Below are 27,656 nucleotides of genomic sequence, written 5' to 3' on the forward strand. Positions count from 1 at the left end.
GTCTTCAAGAGTTGTTTGTCCCTTCTTCCAAAGACTGTAAACTATCTTTTCTTTTACTGAGGTCCAAAGCAAGCTCCCTGTTCAGCCAAACTGGTCTTCTTCAGGGCTAGTGATCATGAAACTTCTCCCAGCTGCTTATAGAATATTTCATCTGCCTCTCCATCCAGGTTGGATGGTTATAACAGACTCCCGTTATGATACCTACCTTACTGGCCTTACCCCTAATTCTTACCCATAAATGCTCAACCCTGTCATCACCATCATTAAACTCTAGGCAATCAAACACTCTCTAACACACAGGACTACTACAGTTCCTCTCCTTCCTTGCCTATCCCTTCTGAAGAGTTTGTAGCCATCCATTGCAGCACTCCTGCTGTGTGAGTCATCCCACCATGTTTCCATAATGGCAACTATATCTTACTTTTCCTGCTGCACTGTGACTTCCAGCTCCTTCTGTTTGTTGCCCATGCTGTGCGCATTGGTGTAGATGCACTTCTGTTGGACTACTGATCCCAGCACCTTTCTGAAGAGAAATTCCTATGTGACCATTCTCTGAATGGTTTCTAACCCATCAATAACCCTTGTGACTTTGCTGCAGCATGGCTTTCTGTCTCCTGCCAATGAAATGGCAGACTGAAGGACCTTAGTAGCACACTGACCCAAAAACATTGTTGTGCCACCCCTAGGCTGGTATCTAGTGAGCCTGTTTTTAATCCCCTTCCAATGCAATTCTTAAATGTACAAAATTTAGTTGCAGCTGGTCAACAAGGTAAAAAGTTGTTAAATGTGGACCTAGCAGTCACATACATCTAGAGAGTTACTGTTGCTTTGTTTATATGAAAGGATATTATGCAACAGTACTCTCAACTGAGAGCTTAGTAACATCATCGTCATGTAGAAAACATTTGCCATAGACTTTTAATTCTCCTACAAGTTTTATTAGTCATTCAAATACTAATATGGAGATTATATTTTTAGTTGAGGAAATTATCATCTAAGGATATAGAAGTTAATTAGCAATAAAATAGTCTTTGTCACATTTTTTGCTGTTCCTATCTTGTGTCAATTAAGATAATCAATCAACAGTGTTTGTTCAAGGCCAAGGTGTTTCCTTGCCTTACTTAGAAAGGTTGCCCATACAAAACTACAATTCATGGATTACAATACTTTTTAAGTCTTAAGTGCCTAAACTGTGCCTTTGCTTTTAGAGAAAGGGTTAATTATTGTCCTTCAAAAAGTGTCAGGAAGAGAAAAAGGATAGTCTCACCTTATCCAAGAATGTAGATACTAAAAGATCTACCAAAAAATGTGAGGCCTGAATTCTGCATCTGCTTCTGTCTGAGATTATTCAGATCCTCTTTTCCTAATCCTTTTCTACCAAAGTAATGACAGGCTGTAATAAGGACCATCTTTACTATTTCTGTTTGAAGCTAGAGAATTATGCAGTCAGGAATATAATGTTTATGGGTCAAAATCCCTGAGCCCTGACCACCTAGGTATTATGTAAAAGAGCCTTCCACCACAGTTTTCTTATTAGAGCAGGTGTGACCACTGAGATTTATGCAGGCCTTGAGTGCTAGAATTTTCTAAAATTGCATATGCCTCCAACAACCTGAAATTGAGGTGACAAATGAGTGTCCCTCATTGATGAATCCTTCATGTTTGTAGGAAATGTTTAGTTTAAGTTAAGCCAAAGTGCTAGTACTTCTGAACTTCTGTAGCAGGATGCTCCATCTCTCAATTAGCCTGCCTCAGTTTCCTTCTGTGATTCAATATGTCTCATCTGCCATCCCATCCCATTCGGGACAACCTCCTATGTGTTGCAGGGGAAAAGTAATACACTTATGTGTGTTTTTTTTAAAAAAAATCAGGATCTAAGCAGTTTATTGATTTATTAATGAAACAGAAATGACAATCAGTGAACTGTAGATTCAGGATCAATATCAGCAACACAAGAAATAAACCACAATATTAGATATTTACAAAATCTTAGACTCACAGAATGTCTCTGTTTTGAAGAGATCCATAGAGTCATAGAGTCCAGCTCCCTGTGTCTTGCAGGACTATCTAAAACTAAACATAATCCAGGCACTCTTTGAACTCTGACAGGCTTGGTGCAGTGACAACACTTGGTGCCTCCTTGTGCTGTCTAGTTTATCTTAACACATACACATCTGTAAATACCTTTCCACTCTAATCCATCCTCATCCTGCCCTGGCAAGATTTACATACACACCTTCTCCTCAAAGGTCATATGAGTTACAAGCTCTGACCTCTTTTCCGTGAAGAGGGTTCTCTTACTTGTACATGCCCCTGAAAGGCACAGAGGTCCCCTAGCTTTACATGTATTCACACGGCTGCTGTTTGCAACTCACTGATCCACAGGCTGGTGAGAACACCCCCCATGAGATCACATATGCACATGAAGGTGTGGGTCCTTATGAGTTGCACCCTGTGTTGCCACCCCACTATATGGAGACAGATTGCTCTTTGTCCCACTGGGAGGTTGCTCTTTGTGGTGTAGGCAGTGGCCATAGTTTTTTAGCAGTAGCCTGTATTTCTGCCAAATTAGCTGCAATATGAAACCACCCTTCTCATTATGCTAGAGGCTAACGGCAGGATTTTGTCCAGAGGGAAATCTAAGCAAAGAGTTCTTGTTGATCTAAGCCACACATAAATAAAAAGCTTCATAATTTTAACTATGCTGCATCTGTGTGAATGTAATTGGATTTAATGCTATATTTTTATTGAGGAGCTTTCTGTACTTTTAATTAGATTGTAAACTTGTTACTTATCAAAGATACAGTGTTTAAAGGGATGGTTATTATTATTACTATTTTTTGTTTTGTTATTATTATTACTATTTTTGTTATTGTTGCTATTATTAATATTGATAATAATATGTTCTCAGCCTTTGGTCAGAATGAGTGCCATGATCCAGGCATTCCTATAAATGGGAGACGTTTTGGAGACAGATTCCTTCTGGGCAGTTCTGTTTCCTTTCATTGTGATGATGGCTTTGTGAAGACCCAAGGCTCCGAATCCATAACATGTATTATGCAAGATGGAAATGTAGTATGGAGCTCTACAGTCCCACGTTGTGAAGGTAAGACCACAGTCTTTTTATTTGTATCTACAGTTCAAATAATGACACTATTTAAATTTAGTTTAATTTTTACATTTCACACATAAGACTGCTTTAGCTGAAGTTATTAATTAATCTTATTTTAACACTCTTCCAGTCAAATGAGAAAGCAACAGAAACAAGATAGCTTAATTTTATGTTCTTGGAATAAACTAGCATTCTAAAAAATGAGTTGCTATTCTTTTCAGGTTGTGATTGTTACCATCATTATTGGGTAGTGAGTTACAGCTGTTACAATAATATTGGCTGTAGCATCCCAAAGAACGTAATTATTTGCTACATAGAAATGTGAAATAAAGTTTCTATTTAAAAGTCCTCTTTAAGAATTTGTCCATTTAATTTTCTTAGCATGAAAGTTTACCTGAATTTCTTTATGTAACATATTAACATGCAGTACATTTTTTTCTGAGAAAGAGATGTGTAATTATTAGGTGAGGATTAACAGTCTTCTGGTTGATCTTGGTTTTAATATTGCATAATTTAATTTTAGAAAAAAACACCATGGAATACATTTCATTCTTCATTAACTGTACACATGTAATGTAAATGATTTCCCTGGCCAGTCATTTTGCCCCAGAGACAATTCAGTGTGTGTGTTTTGTAGTTTGCTTTTTCCTTCCACTTTCTTAAATCTGGAAGAAGATTCCCAGAGACAAGTGCAAGTCCTGGATGAAATCAAATACCTTTCTGAATTAAGGGTTGTTTGTTTTTGGGTTTTTTTTGTTAAAAACACCGGAAAAAAACTAGCAATATCAATTTACTACTCACAATTCATGGTACTATCCATTTCCGTATGACATGAGAGGTTTGCTTGTCACTACTTTGAGAAATAGAAGAAATGTGACAAGATTTCTTGCAGTGCAATATGGAATTTGCTGATAATGATAGCACTGACTACTTGAGGGTAATACAAATGATAGTAAGATAAATTTACCTGACATTGAAAGCCTTCCTGTTTTACACTACTCCATAGCCTTTGGGAAAATATAACATCCCAAAGTCCTGTTTGATGATATCTTTATTTTTAAGAGGCTCATATTTCCCAAAATTTGTTCAGTCGTTCCTGTTGGTTTTTAATCCTGCAGCAAAGTTCTCTAATCCTCCTCTGAAAAATGCTTCCTGTCTAGCCCTGTTACTTTCATAGCCCTGTTGCAATACTTTTTTACAGTTTTATGGAGGAGGATCAAGTTAGAGAACATTTAAACAAATTTGACATACAGGAATGGTCCTGATGGGATGCACCTGAGAATACTGAGGAAGCCAGCCAATAACATTACAAGGCCACTCTCAATCAGCTTGTGAAGGTCACTTAACCTCGGGAAGTTCCTGAGGACTGGATGAAAACGAATTCATGTCTTCGAGAAAGGAAAGAAGGAGGATCTGATCACCTTAATTGCTGACAAAGAGGATGCTGTAGTATTCCTGGAAACCATTTCCAAACAATGAATAACAAGATGGTGACTGGGAGCAGTCAGCATGGATTTGTGAAGGGGAAATCATGCCTGACTAATCTGATAGCCTTCTGCAATGAGATGACTGGCCTGATGGAGGAGGGGAGACTAATGGATATTTTTAATCTCAGTTTTAGTTAAGTGTTTCACACTGTGTCATATAAGATTCTCATAAACAAACTGATGAAGCATGGGCTGGAGGAGTGAATGGTGAGATGATAGACTGAAAACTGACTGAACTGTTGGGGTCATGGGGTTGTGGTCAGTGGCATGAAGTCCAGCCGGAGGGTAGTCTGCAGTGGTAGAGCTCAGGGGTTATTACTGTGTTCAATACTGTTAAATATCTTCAGTAATGATCCGAATTCTGGGACAGAGTGCACTCTGAGCAAGACTACAAATGATGGAAAATAGGGAGGAGTGGCTTATACACCACATGCTTGTGTTGCTGTTCTGAGGGACCTTGACAGAATGGCCAGAGAATTAGGTTGAGAGGAAATACAGGTCCTTCCCCACTCCTCAGTACTGATTAGGCTATGTTGGGAGTGCTGCGTGCAGTCCAGGGATCCCCTGTACATGAGAAATGTGGACATACTTAAGAGAGTCCAGTGAAGGGCCACAAAGCTGTTTAAGGACTTGGAGCATCTGTTATACAAGAAGAGGCTGAGAGAACTGATGTTGTCTAGACTGGAGAAGAAGCTCAAAGTTCAGGATCGATCTTGTCAATGTGTATAAATACCTGATGTGATGGTGTGAAGAAGGTGGAGCCAAACTGAGTGATGTCCAGTGACAGGATAAGAGGCAATGAACACAAATGGAAATAGAAGAAATTGTTTAAACATAAGAAAAAATTTTGACTGTGAGTGACCAAACACTGCAACAGATTGCTCAGAGACTCTGGAAGACTTTGGAGGGAGAGCATGTTCCTGATTGGACTTGGTCCTGCACAATCTGCTGGATTGAGCAGGGGATAGACTAGATGATTTCCAGACGTTCCTTCCAACTTCAGCTGTTCTATGATTCAGTGAAATATTTACAAGTATCATTTTCACTGAGCTGAATGATTACTCAAAAAGGTATTAGATGACACAGTACAATGAAAATATAAATTATTTGAAACAAGTTGTCTGATATTTCCACATAAATGTGGAATCATACTAGTTCTAAAAAATCTAGACCTAAAAAATTATTGTACATTCTTCTTAATGAGATAATGTGCTTTTCAACAGAAGGAAGGCTGGCAGACTCAAGTGCCAAGCTCTGTTTATGAAGATATGTACAGAGTAATAAGCTATGATAAGGTACATTGCAGGACCTGTGATTCTGAAGAAAAGAAAGTGCTCATAACACAATGTAGAAAATTTAGTTGTGTTGTATATTAAACTTTTTTAAAATGCTTTTTTAGTTAAATTTTTGTGAGTTCTTTGAAAATATAATAATGTATGAGAAATACTGTGTATGATACAAGTATACATTATTTTTTTTTCTTTCAGCACCATGTGGTGGCCATTTGACAGCATCAAGTGGTGTTATCTTACCACCAGGGTGGCCAGGATATTATAAGGACTCACTTAATTGTGAATGGGTGATTGAAGCAAGACCAGGACATTCCATTAAGATCACTTTTGACAGGTGAGAATGTATGAACATAAATATTTGTTTCAACACTGAAGAAGAAAAATACTATTTAAGAGCTCAAACCAGAAAAATAAATCATAATGCAACACTCATAGTACTATTCCTCAAGCAGAAAATTAAATTTTAACACTGTATTTACTTGGTCTTTATGTTTTAAACAATTTACATTAAATGTCCACATCCTAGCACATAAATAAGGGTATGTTTTGGACTTTCAACTATTTTTTACTCAGGTACAACAATATATTGTCCCTGATGATAATGGGGTCTTACTACAATAAAGTATAATTTCCTAGGAAAAAAAAAAAAATGAAAAATGGTTTTAGTATGGTGTGTTGGATACATTTTTTATCATGAGGATTTTTTCTGGTGTAACATACGTTACATAGCAAGACAAGTTCTTAATGCTTTGGGTGAGTAATTGGCTGATGGGTCAGGCTCAAAGAGTTATAGTAAATGTAGTTACATCATGCTGGCAGCCAGTCACCAGTGCAGTTTCACAGGGCTCGAATTTAGGGCCAGTGATCCTTAATGTCTTTAAATGATCTGGCTACATGAATCAAATGTACATTAAGTAAATTTGATGATGAGACTAAACTAGGAAGAGCTGTGGAGTCCCTCAAGGGTAGAGAGGCTTTGTAGAGGGGTCTGGATACACTAGAGAACATACCAGACATATGGAATTTCACAAGAGTAAGGATTCTCTACATGAGATGGGGTAATCCTGGTAATACAGATAAACCAGAGGATGACAGGCTGAAGAACAGCCCCACTGAAAGAGATCTGGGGATTTGGGTTGATGGGAAGTTGAATATGAGTCAACAGTGTGGCCTGGCAGCCCCATGTCCTAGGGTTCATAAAGCATAGCTAGCTGGTCAAGGGAGGTTATTGTCCCACTCTGCACTGCACTGATGCAGCTCCACCTTGAGCACTGTGTGCAGTTTTGGGTGCCTCAGTGTAAGAACACCAAACTAATAGAGTGTGTCCAGAGGAGGGCAACCAGGATAGTGAAAGGTCTCAAGGGGAAGACTAACAAGTGGCTGAGGTCCCTTGTTTTTTTCAGCCTAGAGAACTGAAGGCTGAGAAGGGGGTTCATTGCAGTCTGCATCTTCATTAAGGAGGGCAGTGGAGGCCAATGTGCTGATCTTCTCTCTCTGGTGACTAGAGACAGGACACGAGGAAATGGAATAGAGCTGAGACAGGGGAAGTTCAGGTTGGACATCAGGAAAATGTTCTTCCCTGAGAAAGTGGTCAGTCACTGGAACAGGTTCCCCAGGGAAGTGGTTATGGTACCAAGTCTGTCAGAATTCAAGGAACATCTGGACAACACTCTTAGTCATATAGTTTAGCTTTATGTAGTCCTGCAAGGAGCAGGGAGTTGGCCTTGATGATCCTTATGGGTCCATTCCAAATTGAGACACTCTGTGATTTTAAGAGTTTATATTCTAGGAGTTCAGTGCATATTACCATACTATATGGTAACACTCAGGATATCAGGGTTTTGGTTGGTTGGATACTCAAAGTTTTACCATGAGTACTGACACAGAGGACAGGGAAGAAAAAAATGTCTATACATCAGATTATTGTTAAAGGCAGAGTCTTAAACTTTACTTTAAGGTATTATCTAACTGAAATTATAATCCCAATTGATTTGCAAAAAATGTTATCTCAGTGTGGACCTAAATTAGAGCTACTTGAATGTGCTGGGGTTGTTTCCCTCTATAGTATGCACATTTCTTTTGGAATAATAATAATCTGTTTGTCAAGGGGAAAAAAATTCAGCCTCGTCTACCTTTATGTGGAGGTAGGAGTGAACTGCAGCATGTTTAATCCTTTTGTAATTATTGTGACCTGATTTAGTACTTTTATCATTCAAGATACTACATAGAAGTATCTAACTAGAATTTTCAAAGAAAGAAAGTACTTAAAAACACAAAGCTTTAAAAACCTTCAAACATCTTTGCAAAATAAAATATATCAATTTGTTGAGGTGTTTGATATAGATACTGGTATCACATTAAATACTCCATTTGACAAAAAGATGCAAAGGACAGTAAGAAAGACAGCACCTCGAGCTGGGCTGCAGTGGTTACTGTTTTACTGGCCTTCCTGTATTCCACTGTTACCCAGGGGGAGGAAATTATCTCTGTCTAGTTTCACCATCACATGGAGCCAATCGCGTTGAGCAAAGTTCTTCAGTATCATTCAGCCTTCAATTTCTAAAAGCAGGGGAAAAAAAGAAAAAAAAAAAAAGATTAAAATTAATGAAGAGAAGGGGAAAAGAATTTTTAAGTGACTGTTACTGGGTCAAATCAAAGATTTATCTTGCTCAACATTGTGTTCCTTGCAGGGACATAAAAGCAGAATCCTTGGGAAGAGTGTGAGGACTAGATAAATCTAGCTGGCAGTCCATTTTGCAGCTCAGGACATTCCTGAACTGAAAGGGATTTTTGTCTGAATATATCACTCCCATTGATTTGCTTGTTTCCCTCTTGCACCCATGTAAACTTAACATTCACAACATTCTTCACTTTGAGGAACTCATTGGAATATCTGAGACTGAAATGCTATTGTTAAGGATGGTGGCATAGGCAAAGTGAACAGCAAGTCACCAGGACTAGACAGCATTCACCCAGGAGTTCTGAATGAATAAAAGATGAGATGGCTGAACAATTGAAAGGTGTTTACTTTGACTGTAACTGTTCTTTTAAAACTGTCTTGATACCTATGCACTTCAGGAACCAGGCCTTTAAGTCCTTCCTGGAGATCTGAGGAACTGCCTACTGGATCCCCACCATGAAAACTAGTGGAAAAATGGTTAATTATGCCTGGAGAAGAGTAGACTCTAGGGAGACCTTAAAGCAGCCTTCCAGTACCTGAAGTGGGCCTACAGGAAAACAAGGGCATGTAGTGATATGATGAGGGGAATGATTTCAAACTGAAAGAAGGTAGACTTAGATTAGATACTAGGAAGAAATTCTTTACTGTGAGGATGGTGAGACACTGTAACAGGTTGCCCAGAGTAGTTCTAGATTCCCTCTCCCTGGCAGTACTGAAGGGTCAGGTTGGATGGGGCCTTGAGTAACTTGGTTTAGTGGAAGGTGTCCCCACCCATACAGGAGGGTTGGAACTAAATGTTTTTTGAGGTCCCTTCCAACCCAAGCCATTCTATGATTCTACAATTCTGTAATTGTCCTACTTTTACTGGGACAGAATTCTAAAATAATTTTTCTCTTCAGAGAAACTGTAGTTTTGAGTGACTGCAGAGTCCCGATTCTGTGAGAACAAAAGAGATGAGCAATAAAAGGTTGTTTGCTTTCATCTCATTCAGTAGAAAGTTACAGAATTTCAAGTTGCTGATTTTTTGTTCTCATTAAAGACTTAATATACTATTTATGAGCTTATATTTACTTGCTAGATTTTAATTTATCATCAGAAGCCTGAGGTTCATGGACGTTTTCCTAAATGCCATAAAAGCAAACAACCATATTAGTTGAAAGAAGCAGCATTTTAATTTTATAAATAGAAATGCATTGCCTGAAGTTGCAGATGTTTGGGTGACTGACTGTGACGCTAACAGTATGACCACTACATTTCTTTGGAAATTAATGAGAAGCATAGGCTCCTGTGACATACGGTCCAGTTTAACAACTAAACTTACTGAATTTTAGGTAGATGCACAGGCATCTTCCATTAGCAGAATTCCAGAGCTTTGTGTTAAAACTGAACTGCAATGTATTGTATCAAGAACTTGGGAGTTCACCCTGATACAAAATTGAGCATTCTCATAACTTATAGTTTTTAAAGTCCAGAGACAGACAATTTATCTAGTCCAGCTTTATATCAGCATTATTGTGTGTCCTTTCCCTAAATATTTCATTTACAAAACAGTATTACCATTAAGCACATTGGTTTTGGTATACAGAGAAGAAACCTTTCCTTGCTTTCTTTGGAGGTGTGTGGAGCTTCCTGGAACATTTAGAAAATGGTATAGCTTTATTACACCACCTTATAAATTTCATTAAAAGTTTTATACTTGAGGAAGTTAATGTTAGTATAATAATCTCCCTTTTGCAATAGTTATTTTCTTTTGTTAACATGAATGCTTTGTTACACAGATTAAAAATTGGATAGAAAGCCTGTGTAGTACATACAAGAAACTAATTCTGCTGCTTGATGTAGCATTACCAAATTACAAATCAGTAAGGAAAATCACTATCAAATAACTAAAAAACTCCCCACAATTAATTTATTTTTTTCAATTACTTGACAAGTACGATATTTTTTGAAGTATTTTGTATAGTTTTGAGAAAATGGAAACCAATTATACTTTGCTGTATGACTTGGCATCAGAGATACAGCTGACAGAATGAAACTGCAGGAATTGGGTATTCATAATGTAAATTATCTCACTTTTGAGCTAATGAAGCTTTAATGGTGTTAGACAAATGTGCCGTACCAGAATACTTAGAAACTTTCCAGAAATAGCAACAAATAACTAAGTAACCCTATGAACATTTTATGTTGAATCATTTTATACTTCAGATTGTGATTTAGGCCTGACGTATAATAAAAAAATAAAATCTAATTGATTCAAGCCATAAGGAAAGGGACTAGAAGGATAATTGCTCATTGGAAGACTTTTTGGTACTTTGAATATTGATAAAAACTCATTCAAAACATAACTATAGATGAAGAACAGTATAAAATAGCATTATTGACATCTTTTTTAACATTCTCTGTGAACATTGAAGAATGTCTTACTGTTTATTATTAATTTAAGTATGCTAATAAACACTAAAATATTGACTAAAAACCAAAAAAACAAGCAACCAAAAAGTAACCTTTAAATAAGCACTTTCATTCAGGATGGTTACAATATGAAGATTGGAAAAAAAAAAACAAACAACACCAGAACAAAACAACAACAACAACAACAAAAAACACAAAACACAAAACCACCACCACACCCTTCCTAACCCTTAAAAACAGGCAAGTAAACTAGAAATAAATTTCTAAGTTTGACTTGAGCACGAAATTACCGGGAATAAAGATCAGTAAATTGGTGGCAATTACTGTAGGAGTAATTTTAGGTTTTCTGTCACCAGCAAGGATTTGCAACCCACTGTTGTCATACCAGTCTGCTAAGAAAACTGCAGTTGCTGGCTCAAAGCACTTTACTCCTAATTAATTTTCTTCACAAACATAAATGTCAAAATAATTGAACTATAGAATTATTGATGATGAGCCTGTTCATTATGAGCACAAATAAGGTACTTAAACTAGACTAGCAATATCTCTTTTCCTCATTCTGTTGCAGGACAAATCAATGTATAATCTATGAAATTATGGAAAGCTAATGAAAAACTGTCAAGTACTGTAGTGATGCCCTCTGTGATCATCTATTTTTGTAAATTAAACAGAACTAGAGAAACTTCCCAAACAGAAGAGCTTACGTGTTTTGCAGTTAAATTGTTGAAATAATCTATAACGTAATTCTTGAACCTGCCAACTACCACTCTCCCAAATAATTATCAAGCATGGTCAGGAGTTAATGTGGACAAGTAACCGCTCGTAATAGGAAATTTGAATAATATCTCCTTGTTTGAGAGGCTAAAGGATGTATTTAATAGTGTGGATGTAGACCTTTCCATGCTAGCTGTTTTCACTGCCAGAAACTGGTCCTAAAAATGTTTAATGTATTAGCAAGCCTGCAAACCCTTTATTCTGCTGTCAGAGTGGACAGATAACAGTAAAGCAATCACCTGGATTTTAGCCAACATATCCAAATAGAGTAGGCAGCTTGGTTGAAAGCACCATAAATCTAGTGAGTTTTTTTGTGAAGAGGAGGGAACCATGTGCACGAACCAAGTCAGTTTCCAAGCAGTTATTAGGTTTGATAGTTAAGCAAACGAATGCTTTCCAGCTTTTGAATGTGTTTTTGTTTTCATGGAATCATGAGAGGAGAACTACAGAGACTAAATCTCACTAAATCCAAGCTTGCTGTGACTGATACTGATGTGGCTGCAAATATTTTACGTGACCAATGCTAACCGGCCTGTAAAGTATAATGGCTTGGCTGGGGAACTTTTTCAGTTTATCATCCTTACCTAAAAAATGATAAAATTATTTACACTTTGAATAAATGTCCCATATATTTATCCTTTTCTTAATATTGAATAATTTGCAATTTTCTTTAATTACAAGAACAGTTTCTTATCTCCGGACCCACTAAAAATGTTTCCCATATTGCCAAGACAGCTTAAAGGCATTGACTTTGAAAAAAGTATTGTGTTGGATAGGGACACAGTTTGTTGCTCTCAGAAGTTGAACTAATAAGCCCTGTGGGAAAAGATTAGAAAATCTCAGAACATGTGCATTTCTGAAAGATAAATGTCTTATGAAAATAAGAATAGTGGGTTTGCATGCAAATATATTTAGCCCAGTATAGGTGTCTCTGTAATAGCACAAACTTAGTTGACCAAAAAGCTAATGTGTGCATTGTTTAGATGCTGCAGTTCGCAAGAGTATATGATACAACCACAAACTGTCTTGAAAAGCATCTGATAAGAAAAACCCCAGTCAAAGTTGCATCTACATTAAGTGCAGATTTGAGCTGTTTGATTTAAGAACATCTTGTAATGCGTGGTGGTTAAGACACGGACTCCAGGGAGAGAAGCAATGGAATCGTTTTTTATGAGAAGATGCTCCCTTATATATATTTACAGTGGGAACTGAGAATAAGCAATCAGGGTACACAGAGTGTAAACAGCACTCACACCTGCTCCTTGGCACGTACACAGTCCTTGGGCTCCCAGGATGTAGCCAGTCACAAACCGAACACATAATAAATAGTGTTCTGATTTTTGTCAATATTCACAGTGCTGCTCACAGCATGCCCTGACCTTAGCTGGTCTTGTATTGTTTTGTCTACTTCTTTACAGGTAGAGGAGACCCTTTTTCTTATCCCATTGCTATTCTTCACAGTAATGGATGACCGCACACATAGACATCTTTTATGAACTGACAAAATGTGATGTAGTTTCATGATTGACACAGACATTGACTTTGCTGCTGATTTTATTTTTGTAGATGATCTATCTTGTTGGTCTCCTCTTTTTCCATTCTTGTCTATGTTACCGGTTTCTTTGACACATGAAGATAAGAGGAATTCTGCTTACTTTAACTATAACCAATTTCAAAATGAGGGCTCGATGTCAGTTTAGAGTTTTTGTCCTTCTTTCCTTCACAGGGAAATAATAAGAATTTAAAAGTAAAGTAGAAAACTATTTTAGAATAACCTCTTTGGATAAAAAATTAAACAAAACCCCAAATTTACCAAATAGCAAATACCAAATAATTAAATTATTGAGATGAAATAAAGAAGTATTGCTGAAGACAGTCCTAGGACTTCTAACTATTATTTTAGCCTGAGGACAAGAAATTTCAGAATGCAGTTTTCTTTGAGACAATTTGCATTTTTTACCCATATTCCCCACTAGATGTCTTTCTAAAGTCCAGTCATATGGTTGCTCTGAAGTATATTCCTGTTGAAAACAAAGGAACAGATATGTAGAACCTTCCTTAGTTGTTGTCCTCAGTAATACAACAATGGTGCAATAGATTTTTATATGTGTGATGATTTGTGGTCAGTTACAAATGGGTTACATTTGTAACAGTTGAAGAAAATAACACTATCTACCTCCCAGCTGACTTGCATATTCCTTTTCAGATTTCAGACTGAAGTTAATTATGATACTTTGGAAGTCAGAGATGGGCCAGCTAACTCATCACCGTTAATTGGAGAATACCATGGAACACAAGCACCCCAGTTCCTTATCAGTACTGGAAATTACATGTATCTGCTGTTTACTACGGACAACAGTCGTTCTAGTGTTGGTTTTCTAATTCACTATGAGAGTAAGTCTGATATTTCTCTGATAGATTTTTATTTAATTTTGAAAACTGAGCAAACATCAGATGTAAAAGGAAGACTAAACATTCTATTTCTGTTTTGCAACATTTACGGAGAAGCTTCATTTGACCATGTTCTTTACACAGGTTAGTGAGCACTGACAAGGTAAGAAGGTAATGCACAAGACTGAGATAATTAAATATATTTTATTCATTAGGGACTATTGAGACTCCCTATGCTATACTTAAAGGAAAAACAGAAGCCATCTCCACTCCACTGAAAATTATGTCTCAAAATTCAAAACTGTAGGTAAGTTTCAAACAAGTGCAAAAGGGTACAGAACTTTCAAAGAAAGGAGAAGAGGAAAAAAAAAAAAAAAAAAGAGGACCAGCAGGATCAAGGACATCAGTTTCATCTTCACTTTTTAAAGATACTTATTTCAAGCTGATAAACAAGGTGATAAGGAACAAATTGTTTGTGTTTGATAAGAACAGGTTATGTCAAACCAATCTAATTTCTTTCCTGACAAGTTAACTGGTTTTGTAGATTTTTGAATGGAAACAGAAGGAAACGTCTCTGTTGACATTTACAAGGCTCTTGTAAGTTTTACAGAGAAAATAGAGAAATTTGGTCTAGTTTAAATCATTACTGGTGCAAGAAACACTTCAGTGAGGACTGGAAAAAGTTGCCCAGAGAGGCTGTGGAATCTCCATCCTTGGAAATACTAAAAATGCATCCAGACATGGTTCCGTGCAACTGTCTCTAGGTGATCCTGCTTAAGCAGGGGTGATGGGCTAAATGACCTCCAGAGGTTCCTTTCTATCTCAACTATTATGTGACTCTGTGATGCTGTGAACAGTTTTGAAAACGTGTATGCAAAGATCTGGCCTACATCCAAAGCTATCTGATATTTGTATTAACAATTTTGATAATAATGTAAGAAGTACACTTAGAAATGCTGAGAGTTATTCCAACTTACAATTATAACAAGCACCATGGTGGAGAGGGTTAGAATTCAAAACAAGCTAGGTAAAATGAAGAAATAGTCTGAAATAAATTTTAAAAAGTACAGTAGAAAAGGGTATGGTGTCTACATAGAACATAAAGAAACCAGAGAAAAAAGCAGTAGTAATAAAAAAAAAAGTCGAATCTTCTGTCTGTTATACTTAATCATCAAAAAGAAAATCAATTACAGAAAAGACAGTTTTTGTTTACAGGACTATTTTATCTAGGACTTGGAAAATAATTATTTCCCTTCATTTGATGACCAGAGAGAATGTTGTGTCCAGTTTGGGATTAAGTTTTAAAAAAGTAGGAGACTGTTAACATGGAGTCATTTAAAGGTCTATACTTGCTTAGTCTAGAAAAGGGATGACTTGGCAGGCAGGAGGGAAGGCATGATAACAGTCTCATGTGCCTACTATCTAAGAATTGCAGCTAGCTCTGGAGTTCATTTGAGAACTCTGTTAAAATGCCTCTTACCCACCAGATACTCTTTAGAGAAAGACTTTTTTCAACTTTTATATGGATGAGGAGTAAAAAAAGCTCTCAAAATAACAGTTTGACTCTCCTGTTCCTTTCATCCTCTACCTGTTCCTTCCACTACCTTCACTCTCCCCCATCTTTCTTCCCATTTTCAAGTACCTTTGCTTTCCCACCTCCTTTATAACATCAGTAATATGTTTCTCTAACATGAGGGTTTAAAACCTACTGACTGCATCACAGTTTTTAGTAATGTAACAATAATTTTAGTCTCAGTATTACGATAGCAAAGAGTTCAAATGCAGTCACCCACTACTATACTCTTGGAAGTGCTGGAAGAACACTGAGACTAAGTGTATATGCAGTCTTACAGTTCTTGGAGGCCAGTTCACCCTTACAAAATTCCAGGGTAGCATTTCTGGACACTTGAGATATATCTGATACATTAAGTTAGAAATTCTCAAGTCTTGGCTCCCTTTTTGCAGTCATTTATACAGCTTAAGCACAGTCCTTTGTATGATTTTGACACTTGCCAGGTAGTAACTTCCTATACAAGTACGTGAACATAGTTCTAGAAATAACTTCAGCCAGAAGCTTTTCTCAAAAGGCAGCAGGGAGAAGCCCATATTATTTTGAGAATCCCAAAGCAGTTGAAATGTTGAGGCAGTGGTGGCAAGGTGCTCCAAGATGATGGAATTTTAAGAGCACTAGTGTCGGTCTCCATCTACTCTAACATACCTCAAAACAGACACATAACATAATGAAACCTACTTAAACAGACACATAACAGATAATTTTTCAAAATAAAGATCAAATTAATTGCCAGAGAGCAGACATTAAAGTGTTTATAAGTGTTCCCCCACTTGCTTCCCATATACTACCTGTGCCTTTGTGGCTGTTTTTTTTAACAAGTCAGTGGCTTTTTGAGTTGCAAAAAACTCTACACAGGCTCTTCAGGGTCTCTCTGTTATCTCTGAGGTCTGACTATGTGCTTGCTACCTGCTGTTTTTAGCCTGCTTCTGTTTTTTCCTTTTACTGCATGCTTCATCCTGGCTGTGTCCTTCATACTCTTGAATTATCTTTTTACCCAACACAGCCAGAATTCTCAGGGTTTTCTTCTAGAGATTCTCAGCTTCTCTCAGAAGAGGGATCAAGGTCCCTGTCCACTGAAGAGGATCTAACTCAGTCTTTCTTGTTTCCAGGCACATGAGACAGTGTATCAGGTGTAGGTAGACATCAAAGTTAAGGGCTCGGAGATGCAGGGCTGGCAATTGTGAAGAAGTCACAGGCTGCCCCATGCCTGACACAGATGGTTACAGCTGACTCAAACTGACCCACCACAGGGCAAGGCTGAGCTCCGCAGCCAAGGTGATGAAACCTCTGTGATAATATATTTAGGAAGGAGCAAAATGCTACAGAGGTGAGTGAGGAAAATGAAGTATGAGAAACAATCCTACAAATGCTAAGATCAGAGAAGAAGGAAGTGCTCAAGACAAGTGTTGCCCTGCAGACCATGGAAGAGACCACAGTGGAGCAGATATACACAATGCAGCCGCTGGCCAGCCTCATGTCAAACCAGGTGGATATTCCTTGGAATAAGCTGCAGCCTGTGCAGGCCCATGCAGGTGCAGGTTTATCCTGAAGGACAGCAGCCTGTTCCTTGATACAGGAGGGGAAAACTGTGAGGAGGAAGGAGCAACAGAGAGGAGCTGTTATGGACTGACAACAACCCCTATTCCCATCCCTGCCACACTGCTTGGGGTGGGGTGGGTAGGTAGAGGACTTGGAAATGAAGGAGGGAACTTGAGTATGAAAATAAGGGGGTTGTTGGGGGTGTGTTTTAGTTTTTGTCTTTGTTTCTCACCATGCTACTCCGTTTTTAATTGGCAATAAATTTTCCTGAAATTCAGTCTGTTTTGACTGTGATAGTAACTGGTAAGTGATCCCCCTGTCTTTATCTCAGCCCATGAGCTTTCTCATCTTATTTTCTATTTTATTTTCTGCCCTTGTACTGTTGAGAGTGTGAGTGAGAGAGCGACTAGGTGAGGGACTGGCAGCCAGCCTAGGTCAACCCACCACATGTAGTAACAGAAAATGAAAGAAACTCCTTTCATCCTAATCAGAGTCTTAATTTGTTTCCCTTGTGTATATCCATTATAGCTCATTATACAGTTAAATTCTACAGTCATTTGCTATCACTAGAAGCATAATGGATGATGCTTGGTTAATGAGCCACTATTTGATAATTTGTTGGGTTTTTTTCCTTGTTCTGTGTATAGCTCCAGGTTTATTTACCAAACACTATTCAATCTCTGCTAGAAGACATAATTACTAAAGACTCCTTTTGTCAAATAAGAGTTAGACAATTGCACAAGCTATGTTCATTGTCTTTCTGTTTTTGATGTATAGGATAGAAACTGTGGGAATTAACGAGTAGTTCCTGAGTTCAGCAATTGCAGTTTTTTGACACTGCTTTTTGCTAAGTCAAATGACCATTACTATGACAGAGGAAAGTTGTATTGTCCCACATTATCAGAAACTGAATAGGTGAAATGGAATAATAAAATATTAGTTATATACTAGCAAAATTTGTATTCATACTTTGAACCTTAGTATATTCCTATGGTTTCAGATGTTTGTTACATTTTGGCTCTTTTTCATTATTATTTTTTTTTTAAACATACTTTAAACATCCAATCTTTTCTTACTTGTGTGAGCTTCTCTGTTCTATGAGATTGAAAATTGGAAAACCTGCTCTGAGTCAGTGACAACAGCTAGAGAAAGTGCTTTATATCCCACATCAGTTCTCAGACAATGCTAATAAGTATCTTCTGGGTGCTCTTTCTTCTTCCTGCCTTACTGATTTTGTGCTTTACTAGGGATTTTTTTCTGTTAACTATCTGAAAAAAAGAAAAAAAAAAAAAAAGGGGGAAATAAACAAATTCAATCTGTTTGTTTCAGGTGTTACTCTGGAATCAGATTCCTGCCTCGACCCAGGGATTCCTGTGAATGGCCATCGCCATGGTAACAACTTTAATATCCGCTCTACAGTAACTTTTAGCTGTGATCCAGGATACACACTGAGTGATGAAGAACCGCTCAAATGTGAAAGAAACCATCAGTGGAATCATGCATTACCCAGCTGTGATGGTAAGTGTCAAGTTCTTTAGATGGCAGCTTTAAAGTCCAAAAATGTTAATCTGTTTTTGAGAACTAATTAAGCTTATCATTGCTACTACCTCCATTCAATTACACCAAGTTACATACTTAAAAAAAATAAAATAAAATACTGTTAATAAAGGCCATAATTTACATCTCTATAATCTTTCAGTATTGTAGAGTGAAGTGTACAGGTATATATATTCACCAGTAGAAAAATCAGAATTCTCAGGGTGCCACAGCTGAAATGTGGATGAATCCTAATATTTTTGAAGCAAAGGCAATACCCGTAACTTACATTTTAAGCTTAGAATACTGAATACCAAAATGATTGCTCAAAATTTAGGATATTCAATACAAAAATGGATCATGATCAGCCTATGTAATTAATTTTATTGACATATTTTTGTTTTGAAAGTTTGTTTTTTTGTGTTTTTGGTGATGTGCAATATGAAACTGTCACAAATTTCTATGAATCATATTTAGATGCTTAACTAAGCTAGCAAATATTTCTGTGCTCTTTTTTATAGTTGGATTTTTTCCTATATTCTTTTTCTATGAAGTACAGAATATTTTTTTTCAAGTAGTGCTTGAATATTTGCTACAAAATACTGCTGATTTATCAACCACTGAATATGGTACTTAATGTCACACAGGCTTCTAATTCTCACTACAGCCCTCTGCGCCATGCGCAAAACCTATAAGCTACTAAAAAACTACTATATAGTTAAAAATTCTTTATCACTACAAAGCAACCTAATCTACTATTCAAATTCCCTTTGCAAGACTTACAACTTCTTCCTCCTTTGGAATGACAGAAGCAAACTATTGTTTTCAATTGCATTTTGAACTTATATTGATATTTTTACTGTATGGATAGGATGAGGGTAACGGTTTCAAACTGGAAGAGGGTAGGTTTAAACTAGATGTTAGAATGAAATTCTTTAATGTGAGGATGGTGAGACAGTGGAACAGGTTGTCTAGGGAAGTTGTGGTTGCCCGCTCCTCAGAAGTGTTCAAGGGCAGGTTGGATGGGCCTTGAGCAACCTGTTCTAGTGGGAGGTGTCCCTGCCTGTGCAGGGACATGGGCTGGAGCTGGAGCTAGAGGAGCTTTAAGGTCCCTTCCAACCCAAACCATTCTATGATTCTGTGATTCTATGGTTCTATGGTTTTATGTTCTTGGCACAGCTGATGAACTTTGCAGAATCACAAATCTTCTTATAAGCTCATTTTAAAACAAGGAAAGCATTTTGATGTACTTCCATTGGTTTTATTTATTTGGGTTATTTTTCTTGTTTGCTTTGCTGGTAAGGATTGAAGAAAACTGTTGTAGGAATCTTAACTTTGAATATTATCCTATTATTTTTCAGTTTACTTTGTACTAACAATTGTGAATACATATTTTAGTTAAAACACAAATATTCACCTCTTTTGTTTGCATATGAATATTGAACTAAAGATCTAGCTAATTTTCGCTCATTGAAAGAGAGTACTTATTTTGAGGTCCATCACTCACTTTCAGCATAAATGTGTAAGAGATAATTTCAAGTCTTTCTGGAGTAGAGCATATAGGCAAGCAACATTGAAGGGCTACGCAGTTTCTTCTTTTTTCCTCAAATATTCAACTACAGTGAATTAACCTAAAAAGAGAAAAAAACCCACCATATTCATTTAGGTAATAATTGTGTTAGCATATTTGCCTTTTGAGGCTCAAAAATTGTGACCCAAATTTTTCGAAGGTGACAGATTTACCTTAGGTTGAAATTAGCATTCTGCAGTCATCTGTAGACTACTGAAGTTCTCAAAACTGTAACTTCAGAAATTAAAACAGCAGAATAAATCCCAAAGAAAAAAATCATTTTGCATTGGTTAATCCCAACATAGAAGAAAAATAACTGTGTTCGGAGACATAGTGGTTAAAGTTCCCTCTAAGTAATATTTTGTTCTCAAAATGCTCTCATCTCAAGGTAGAGCATGACAGTAATTTTCTAAGGAGAGCTAAATAAAAACAGAGCATTTACATATTTTTAATTTTAAACCTATAACTATGTAAATTATTTGTAAATATTTAATATCTACTGCAAGGAAAGTTGAACAGTCAAATACTTTTGTTCCTTCTGTGGTGTTCACAGAATAATAGAGATTTTGTATTAATGTATACTACTGCTCATTTATGTAATTATACTATTTATTATTAAGTAATGTTATCAACCACATACTTACAGGGATTTTAGCCATGCATATTCTTACTATGCTTATGTGCAGAAATATGCTGACAAAACCACTCTAGAAACATTTCCTTTCCTTTTTATTTATAAATATATATAAAATACATACATTAGAAAACATTAAAAACTTCAACAAACAACTTAGTGTATTAAGTAATGAAAACAAGAACTTTAGCTATAGTGCCAGCATGTTTGTATGTGTGTATATATAACTGTATTTTATATGTATATTACATAAGAATACTGCAAGTTTATTGAATATTTCATCATGTATTTTTGCCGTCTACTTTCTGGTGAAGTTGATTTCTCTACATGAGGAAGCAGACTGAAAGCATCTTAATGCTTTGTTGTTTTATTTTTAAATATTTTGTGTATTAAAATTTAAAGAAAGAGAAACATCATAAAAAGCTGGATGGCAACAGATGAAAAGCACAGCCGTGCTGTATATATAAGATCGGTGAGCAATTCAGCATGCAAATCTGAAACTTTAATTAGTTTGCCAGGCAAAATGGAGCAGCCTAGTTTAGCAAATGTTCATATGCATGAAATATTTTCCAGTGTAGTTCTTGACTCTCTCAAAATTCTCAGTTCCAAATAAATTACTTACAAGGGCACAATCTGAATCTTTCAAAGAGAAGAAGATTTTTTTATTGAATGTTGCAGAAGAATTAAAATTGAGAAAAACTTTTCTACTAATAAAAAAGTACATTTTATTTCTTAAATAACTTGTTTGTTTAAAATGGAATTAAATATTGCAAATATTAAATAATATAAATTTGATATTAAATATTAAATAGTGCAAGAAAAGTAGCTTCAAGATATTGAATTTTTTTAGTTCACACACAAAAAATCTTACTTTTTAACTACTTCTACAATAGGAATTAGTGCTTGCAATATTCTGGAACAGTTTTACTTATTTTTGTATTTGCCTGAATAACAGGAGGGACTATAGATGAAAAATAAATTATCTGTCAAGGACTAATATTAGAATAAATAAAAGTTGTCCAATGTGAATGTCATGGCTTTGGGTTAATTAAGTTCTTATTTTAATACTTGAGCCTATTTTAAGGGTAGTTAAAAAAATGAATTAGGTTTTTAAAAATAAAACTCAGAACTTCTGTATGACTTCTCTCAACTTCTTCCCCCCCTTTTTTTTTCTCTTGTTAAGCTTTATGTGGTGGATATATTCATGGAAAGAGCGGAACTGTTCTTTCTCCAGGTTTTCCTGATTTTTATCCTAACTCTTTAAACTGCACTTGGACTATTGAAGTGTCACATGGAAAAGGTAAGAATCCAATATGAATTGTGTATGTATATGTAATTTCTGTGTTTTAAAAATGCAACACAAAAATTGCCTTTTATGAATTGAGTTAATTAAGTGTTTTCTGCCATTCTTTTGAGGAAAATGTTTAATTTCCCAAAACAAATATATTTGAAAGTGGTGCTTCTAGTTTGTGTTTATTTTGCAAAAAACACATTTGCTTAACAGTTACCAGAGGAGATGTGTTCTAGTCTCTCTTAAAAAAACAGGCAGAAAGTAGAAGAGGTAAATATATATGAGAATAATAGTTGTTAGTTAGATAGCACTACATTTTTCAGTGAAAGCTGTCAGGACCTTGTTGATAGGTTTCTTAAAAAGCATGAAGAAGCAGGTTTGATGTCTGTTGTGTAACCTTAGACTTCAACTCATATAATGAGGTACAAAAATTAAGTATTTTTATGTTGTGTGTAGATTAAGATTTGGATGCACAGTTAAGCTTGGCAGTTTATCCGTTAAGGAAATGTGCAAAGTAACTAAAGATAAAACTACTACATACCACTGAATCAAAAGATAATAGAAATATTCCTCAATTTCCTTTCTATGACCAGAAAAGTCTTATTCATATGTGGTAGTCTAAGAAATATATTGGAAGTTTCTGCTATTTAAAATCTTCTTACTGACTCTGGTTTTGTTTAAAACTCATATGGCATTTTTAATGTAAAATATATGAGAAGACTTTCTAAGAAGAATGTTGTTCCTCACAGTAAATAATTGTATTGAAGAGTTAACTGTAATTCAAAATGTAATTCATTGCTGGACTGGAAGTTGGTAGCTGAAAAAAAAAAAAAAAAAAAAGTCACAACTTGAGTAAAGCACTGGTCCCAACAAATAAAAGTCTTTATGTATGGAAGATGGAACATAAAACATGTATCTTCTTTGTCCTTGTGTATGGGCACTTCCCTGAAGTTTAGAGTTTAAAAAAAAAAAAAAAAAAGAGAGAATTGTGCTGAAGGAAATACAAAAAACCCCCACAGGTATAAAATTTTAGTAATTTATTAAGTTATGTCTCCTAGTTTAGTAGTGAGATAGAAATTATAAATAGAAAAGGCATACAAGAACCTGAATAAAGACTGTACAATATGAAATTATATTTTCAGAGTGCTGTATACAAATAACACTGAATCCTATCAATTCTTTTATGGGATCTATTGATTTACAATTAACTAAACAAACCCGCACACTGCAATTATTGTTTGGTTGAGCCTATGTGCTTTCTGCAAGTTTTAATCTCTGAATTTCAGGTTGGGATCCCATGTGTGACTTTTTCTAAAAGTCTTCCTGTGTAGATTTACTTTCTGTGTCATCTGAGTATAAGGGAATAGAAAAACTTCTTATTAAATACTTTTCCTACTATTTAATATTTTTAAAGGTGTACAGCTGGTTTTTCACACCTTTCACCTTGAAAGCTCTCATGACTATTTGCTCATCACTGAAGATGGCAGCTTCACAGAACCAGTGGCCAGGTTAACTGGCTCTGTCTTACCACCTACAATTAAAGCTGGCCTCTTTGGAAATTTTACTGCACAGCTTCGGTTTATATCTGATTTTTCAATTTCATATGAAGGCTTCAATATAACATTTTCAGGTAAGAAATTCTTTTAAATATCCAGAAACTGTTTCCAGATAATAATTTCACTTTTAGGTAGTAGAAACATTATGAAATACCAGCAAAAAAAGTCAATATAAATTGTATAGTTTCTGCCTTAGCAAACAGGCTAAGGTTTATAAAGGTGGCTAACAAATTGACAGGGATGTTGGTGACATGACTGTTTTAAGGAGAAGTTTTCCGTGTTCTCAGAGAACCATATAAAGTGTGAAAAAGAATTTTGGAGGAAAATTAATGAGGAGGGAGTAAAAAATAGAAGGTACTGCTTCAGAAGAAGAAACTAAGTGGTACTAATTTACTAAAGATGGTGTACAAAATGTAAAAAAAAATATAGTGGTGTGCTAATTCAGAGTCACAGAGAAGTAAAAATTGATGACTGATGTTGGAATAGAAAATGTACATACAAAAAAATAATAAAATATTTATTAGCTGTTGATATATTAAGAAGTTCTGATAATTTTTGCAAATTCCACTTTAAGATAACTACACATTTTAAGTTACTGCATCTTATTTACAGTCTTCCAAAACTAGCTAACATAATATACATTTCTCAATAATTTTTTTTGCCTATCTATTACTGGAATGTAGAATATTAACATGTTGCATATGAATGAATCAACTGCAAGTTGAGATGCCCATACACATGGATATTCTGTGGAAGAAGTACCTAAGGAACTAATATGTACACGTCTTATGTAATTTTTCAAGAGCTGAAAACCAGTGTGGCTGAAATATGGCAGTGTTTATAGATGAAAATGCTATTTATGAGTAATATATCTCATTTAGCTTGCTTATTTAAAAAGAAAAAAAAGCAAAAAACCTCGCTGAGTAGAGCAGGTAATGTTTGACTTGCTATTATCAAGTCTTGAATTACATTTGTTCTGGATACTTTGGACTAACCAAATCAGGGGTCAGCAGTTTTCTAAATTTGGAATGTAAATGTGAATGCTATATCTATGACATTTTTTTTTATAAATAACTCTGTATGGTTGAGGAGTAGGTAACATGTAGAAAAAAAAATATGCAAAATATCATTATGGAAGGTATCTCTGTGTCTGCCTCACTCTTTATAGTGCTGAGCAGAGGTCATAAATCATGTATTTTTCAAAACTTACAACTATTGATAGTATATACTGGTGTGCTTTATAAGTTCCTTTTAGTATTCAGGACCTTTCCACAAGACAGTTACTATAGGGAAGGATTTCTTTATGTGTTTTATTCAGTATGTCAGTTGTTTAACCATTCATTCATGAACTTTGGGTTAGTCACTTCCCCGGATTAAATGGAGTTTCTTCCTCTAACCAAGTGGATTTCACTCTACCTTCCACCAGCCTCCAAGGTAAATGTTTCAGAAAATGCCTTTTCCTATCAGTTATTGGAAGTGTCTCTCTTCTAAGTGATCTCCTGGGTCTTTTGGATCATGTTCTTAAGAATATAAAATCAGAATCTTTGGATTAGACACAAAGTTGATATTTTTCAACATCTTTTCTCAAGCAGTGGTCAATAGTTAATGTCTAAGGAAACAAACAAACAAACCAACAAAAAAAAAGCCAGGACAAACATACAGTGATACTTCCCCAGCATACTCTGTGAGAAAGAGGGAATGTGTGGCTGCACCATTTCCTGAGTTTGATGTAGTCCCTCTGTATTTAAGAGCCTGATTTTTTCCCCATTATTTTTTCCTGATTCCACTTGAATTATTCCTGATGCATAGTTATAAAAGAGACCAAAAAATATGGGACTTCAGACTTCTTAAAAATGCTGAACCTGTATATGTAACAAGGTGTGTGAAAAAAGGAAAACTACAGAGAATGTGAACCCTCTCCAGAGAGAAACAGGATATGGAGAAGGCTGAGGTATTCAATGACATTTTTGGCTCAGTCTTCACCAGCAAGGGCTCTGACCACACCACCCAAGTCACAGAAGGTAAAGTCAGGGACTGGGGGAAGGAAGATCCACCCACTGTAGGAGAAGAGGTGGTTTTAGACCATTTAAATAACCTGAATGTGCAAAAGTCTGTGGGACCTGACAAGATACACCAGTGGCTCTAGAGGAAACTGGCAGATGAATTTGCAACGCTGCTTTCCATCATATTTGAAAAATCATGGCAGTCTGGTGAAGTTCCCACTGACTGGAAAAGGGAAAAAATAACTCCTATTTTCAAAAAGGGAAAAAAAGAAGACCCGGGCAACTACAGGCCAGTCAGTCTCACCTCTGCACGCAACAAGATCAGGGATCAGATCCTCCTGAAGGCTCTGCTGGTGAAAATGGAAAATGTGGAGGTGATTGGTGGCAACCAGCATGGCTTCTCCAAGGACAAATTGTGCCTGACAAATTTGGTGGCTTTTTACAATGAGGTCACAGCGTCAGTGGGCGAGGGGAGACCAGCTGGTATTATCTATCTGGACTTGTGCAAAGCATTCAACTCTGTCCCACACAACAGCATGGTTTCTAAATTGGAAAGATACGGATTTGATGAATGGGCCACTTGGTGGATGATTAACTGGCTGGCTGGTCACACTCAAAGAGTAGAGGTCAATGGCTCAGTGTCCAAATGGAGAACAGTGATGAGTGCCGTTTAGCAAGGGTCAGTAGTGGGACCAGTGCTGTTTAAAATCTTTTCTGTGGGAACCTCATAGTGTCCTTAGGGGGCCTAAAGAGAAGCTGGGGAGGGACTTATTTCAAGGGGTTGTAGTGAGAGGACAAGGGGTAATGGATCAAAACTGGAAGAGGGGAGATTTAGGTTAGACATTAGGAAGAAATTATTTAGTGCAAGGGTGGTAAGACACTCTCAGGTTACCCAGGGAGGTTGTGGAAGCCCCCTCCCTGGATATGTTCAAGGGAAGGTTGGATAGGGCTCTGAGAAACCTGATCTAGTGTGAGGTGTCCCTGCTCATGCAGGGGGGTTGAAACTAGGTGATCTTTAAGGTTCCTTCCAACCCAAACCGTTCTATGTTTCTGAGATCTTTGTTGGTGACATGGACAGTGGAATTGAATGCACCCTCAGCAAGTTTGGTGATGACACTAAATTGTCTGATGTGTTCAACGTGCTAGAGCGAAGGGCTGACATCCAGAAGGACCTTGACAGGCTTGAGAGGTGAGCCCATGCCAAACTCATGAAGTTTAATAATGCCAAGTGCAAAGTCCTTCCCCTGAATCAGGGCAATCCCAAGCACAATTTAAGGCTGGGCAGAGAGTGGATTGAAAGCAGCCCTGAGGAAAAGGACTTGGGGGTGTTGGTTGATGAAAATCTCAACATGAGCCAGCAATGTGTGCTTGCAGCCCAAATAGCCAATCATATCCTGGGCTGCATCAAAGGAAGAGTGACCGCCAGGTCAAGGGAGGTGATTCTCCCCCTCTACTCTGTTCTCGTGAGACCTACCTGGGGAACTGTGTCCTGTTCTGGTACCCCCAACACGGGAAGGGCATGGAGCTTTTGGAGCGAGTTCAGAGGAGGGCCACGAAGATGATCAGAGGGTTGCAACACCTCTCCTATTTTCTTCATTACATAATGATTTTTTTTTAGCTTTAAGTCTTACTTTTAAAGGTGTTTGGGAGTTCAGATTAAATGAACCAAGAATTATGTACAAAGGATGTAATTAAACAAAATTGTAGTAAACCAATTACAGTAAAAACTGATTACAGTCCTTGAACTGAAAATGAATGTAGAATGACTGGGACACAATACATACATAATTACTGTGTATACAGCCA

General features: G+C 36.5%; 1 protein-coding gene across 1 annotated transcript in view; it reads left to right on the plus strand.

Annotated features, from left to right (window-relative positions):
• CSMD1 (CUB and Sushi multiple domains 1) overlaps positions 1-27,656 on the plus strand; it is a 1,033,138-nt gene that overhangs the window by 785,255 nt on the left and 220,227 nt on the right. The window contains exons 15-20 of the mRNA XM_051614951.1: positions 2,912-3,106; positions 6,087-6,225; positions 13,964-14,151; positions 18,590-18,778; positions 22,184-22,300; positions 23,706-23,921. Coding sequence (XP_051470911.1) covers positions 2,912-3,106; positions 6,087-6,225; positions 13,964-14,151; positions 18,590-18,778; positions 22,184-22,300; positions 23,706-23,921 — 1,044 coding nt within the window. The remainder of the gene's footprint in view (positions 1-2,911; positions 3,107-6,086; positions 6,226-13,963; positions 14,152-18,589; positions 18,779-22,183; positions 22,301-23,705; positions 23,922-27,656) is intronic.

The sequence above is a fragment of the Apus apus genome, chromosome 3, assembly GCF_020740795.1.
Source record: "Apus apus isolate bApuApu2 chromosome 3, bApuApu2.pri.cur, whole genome shotgun sequence".
NCBI lineage: Eukaryota > Metazoa > Chordata > Aves > Apodiformes > Apodidae > Apus > Apus apus.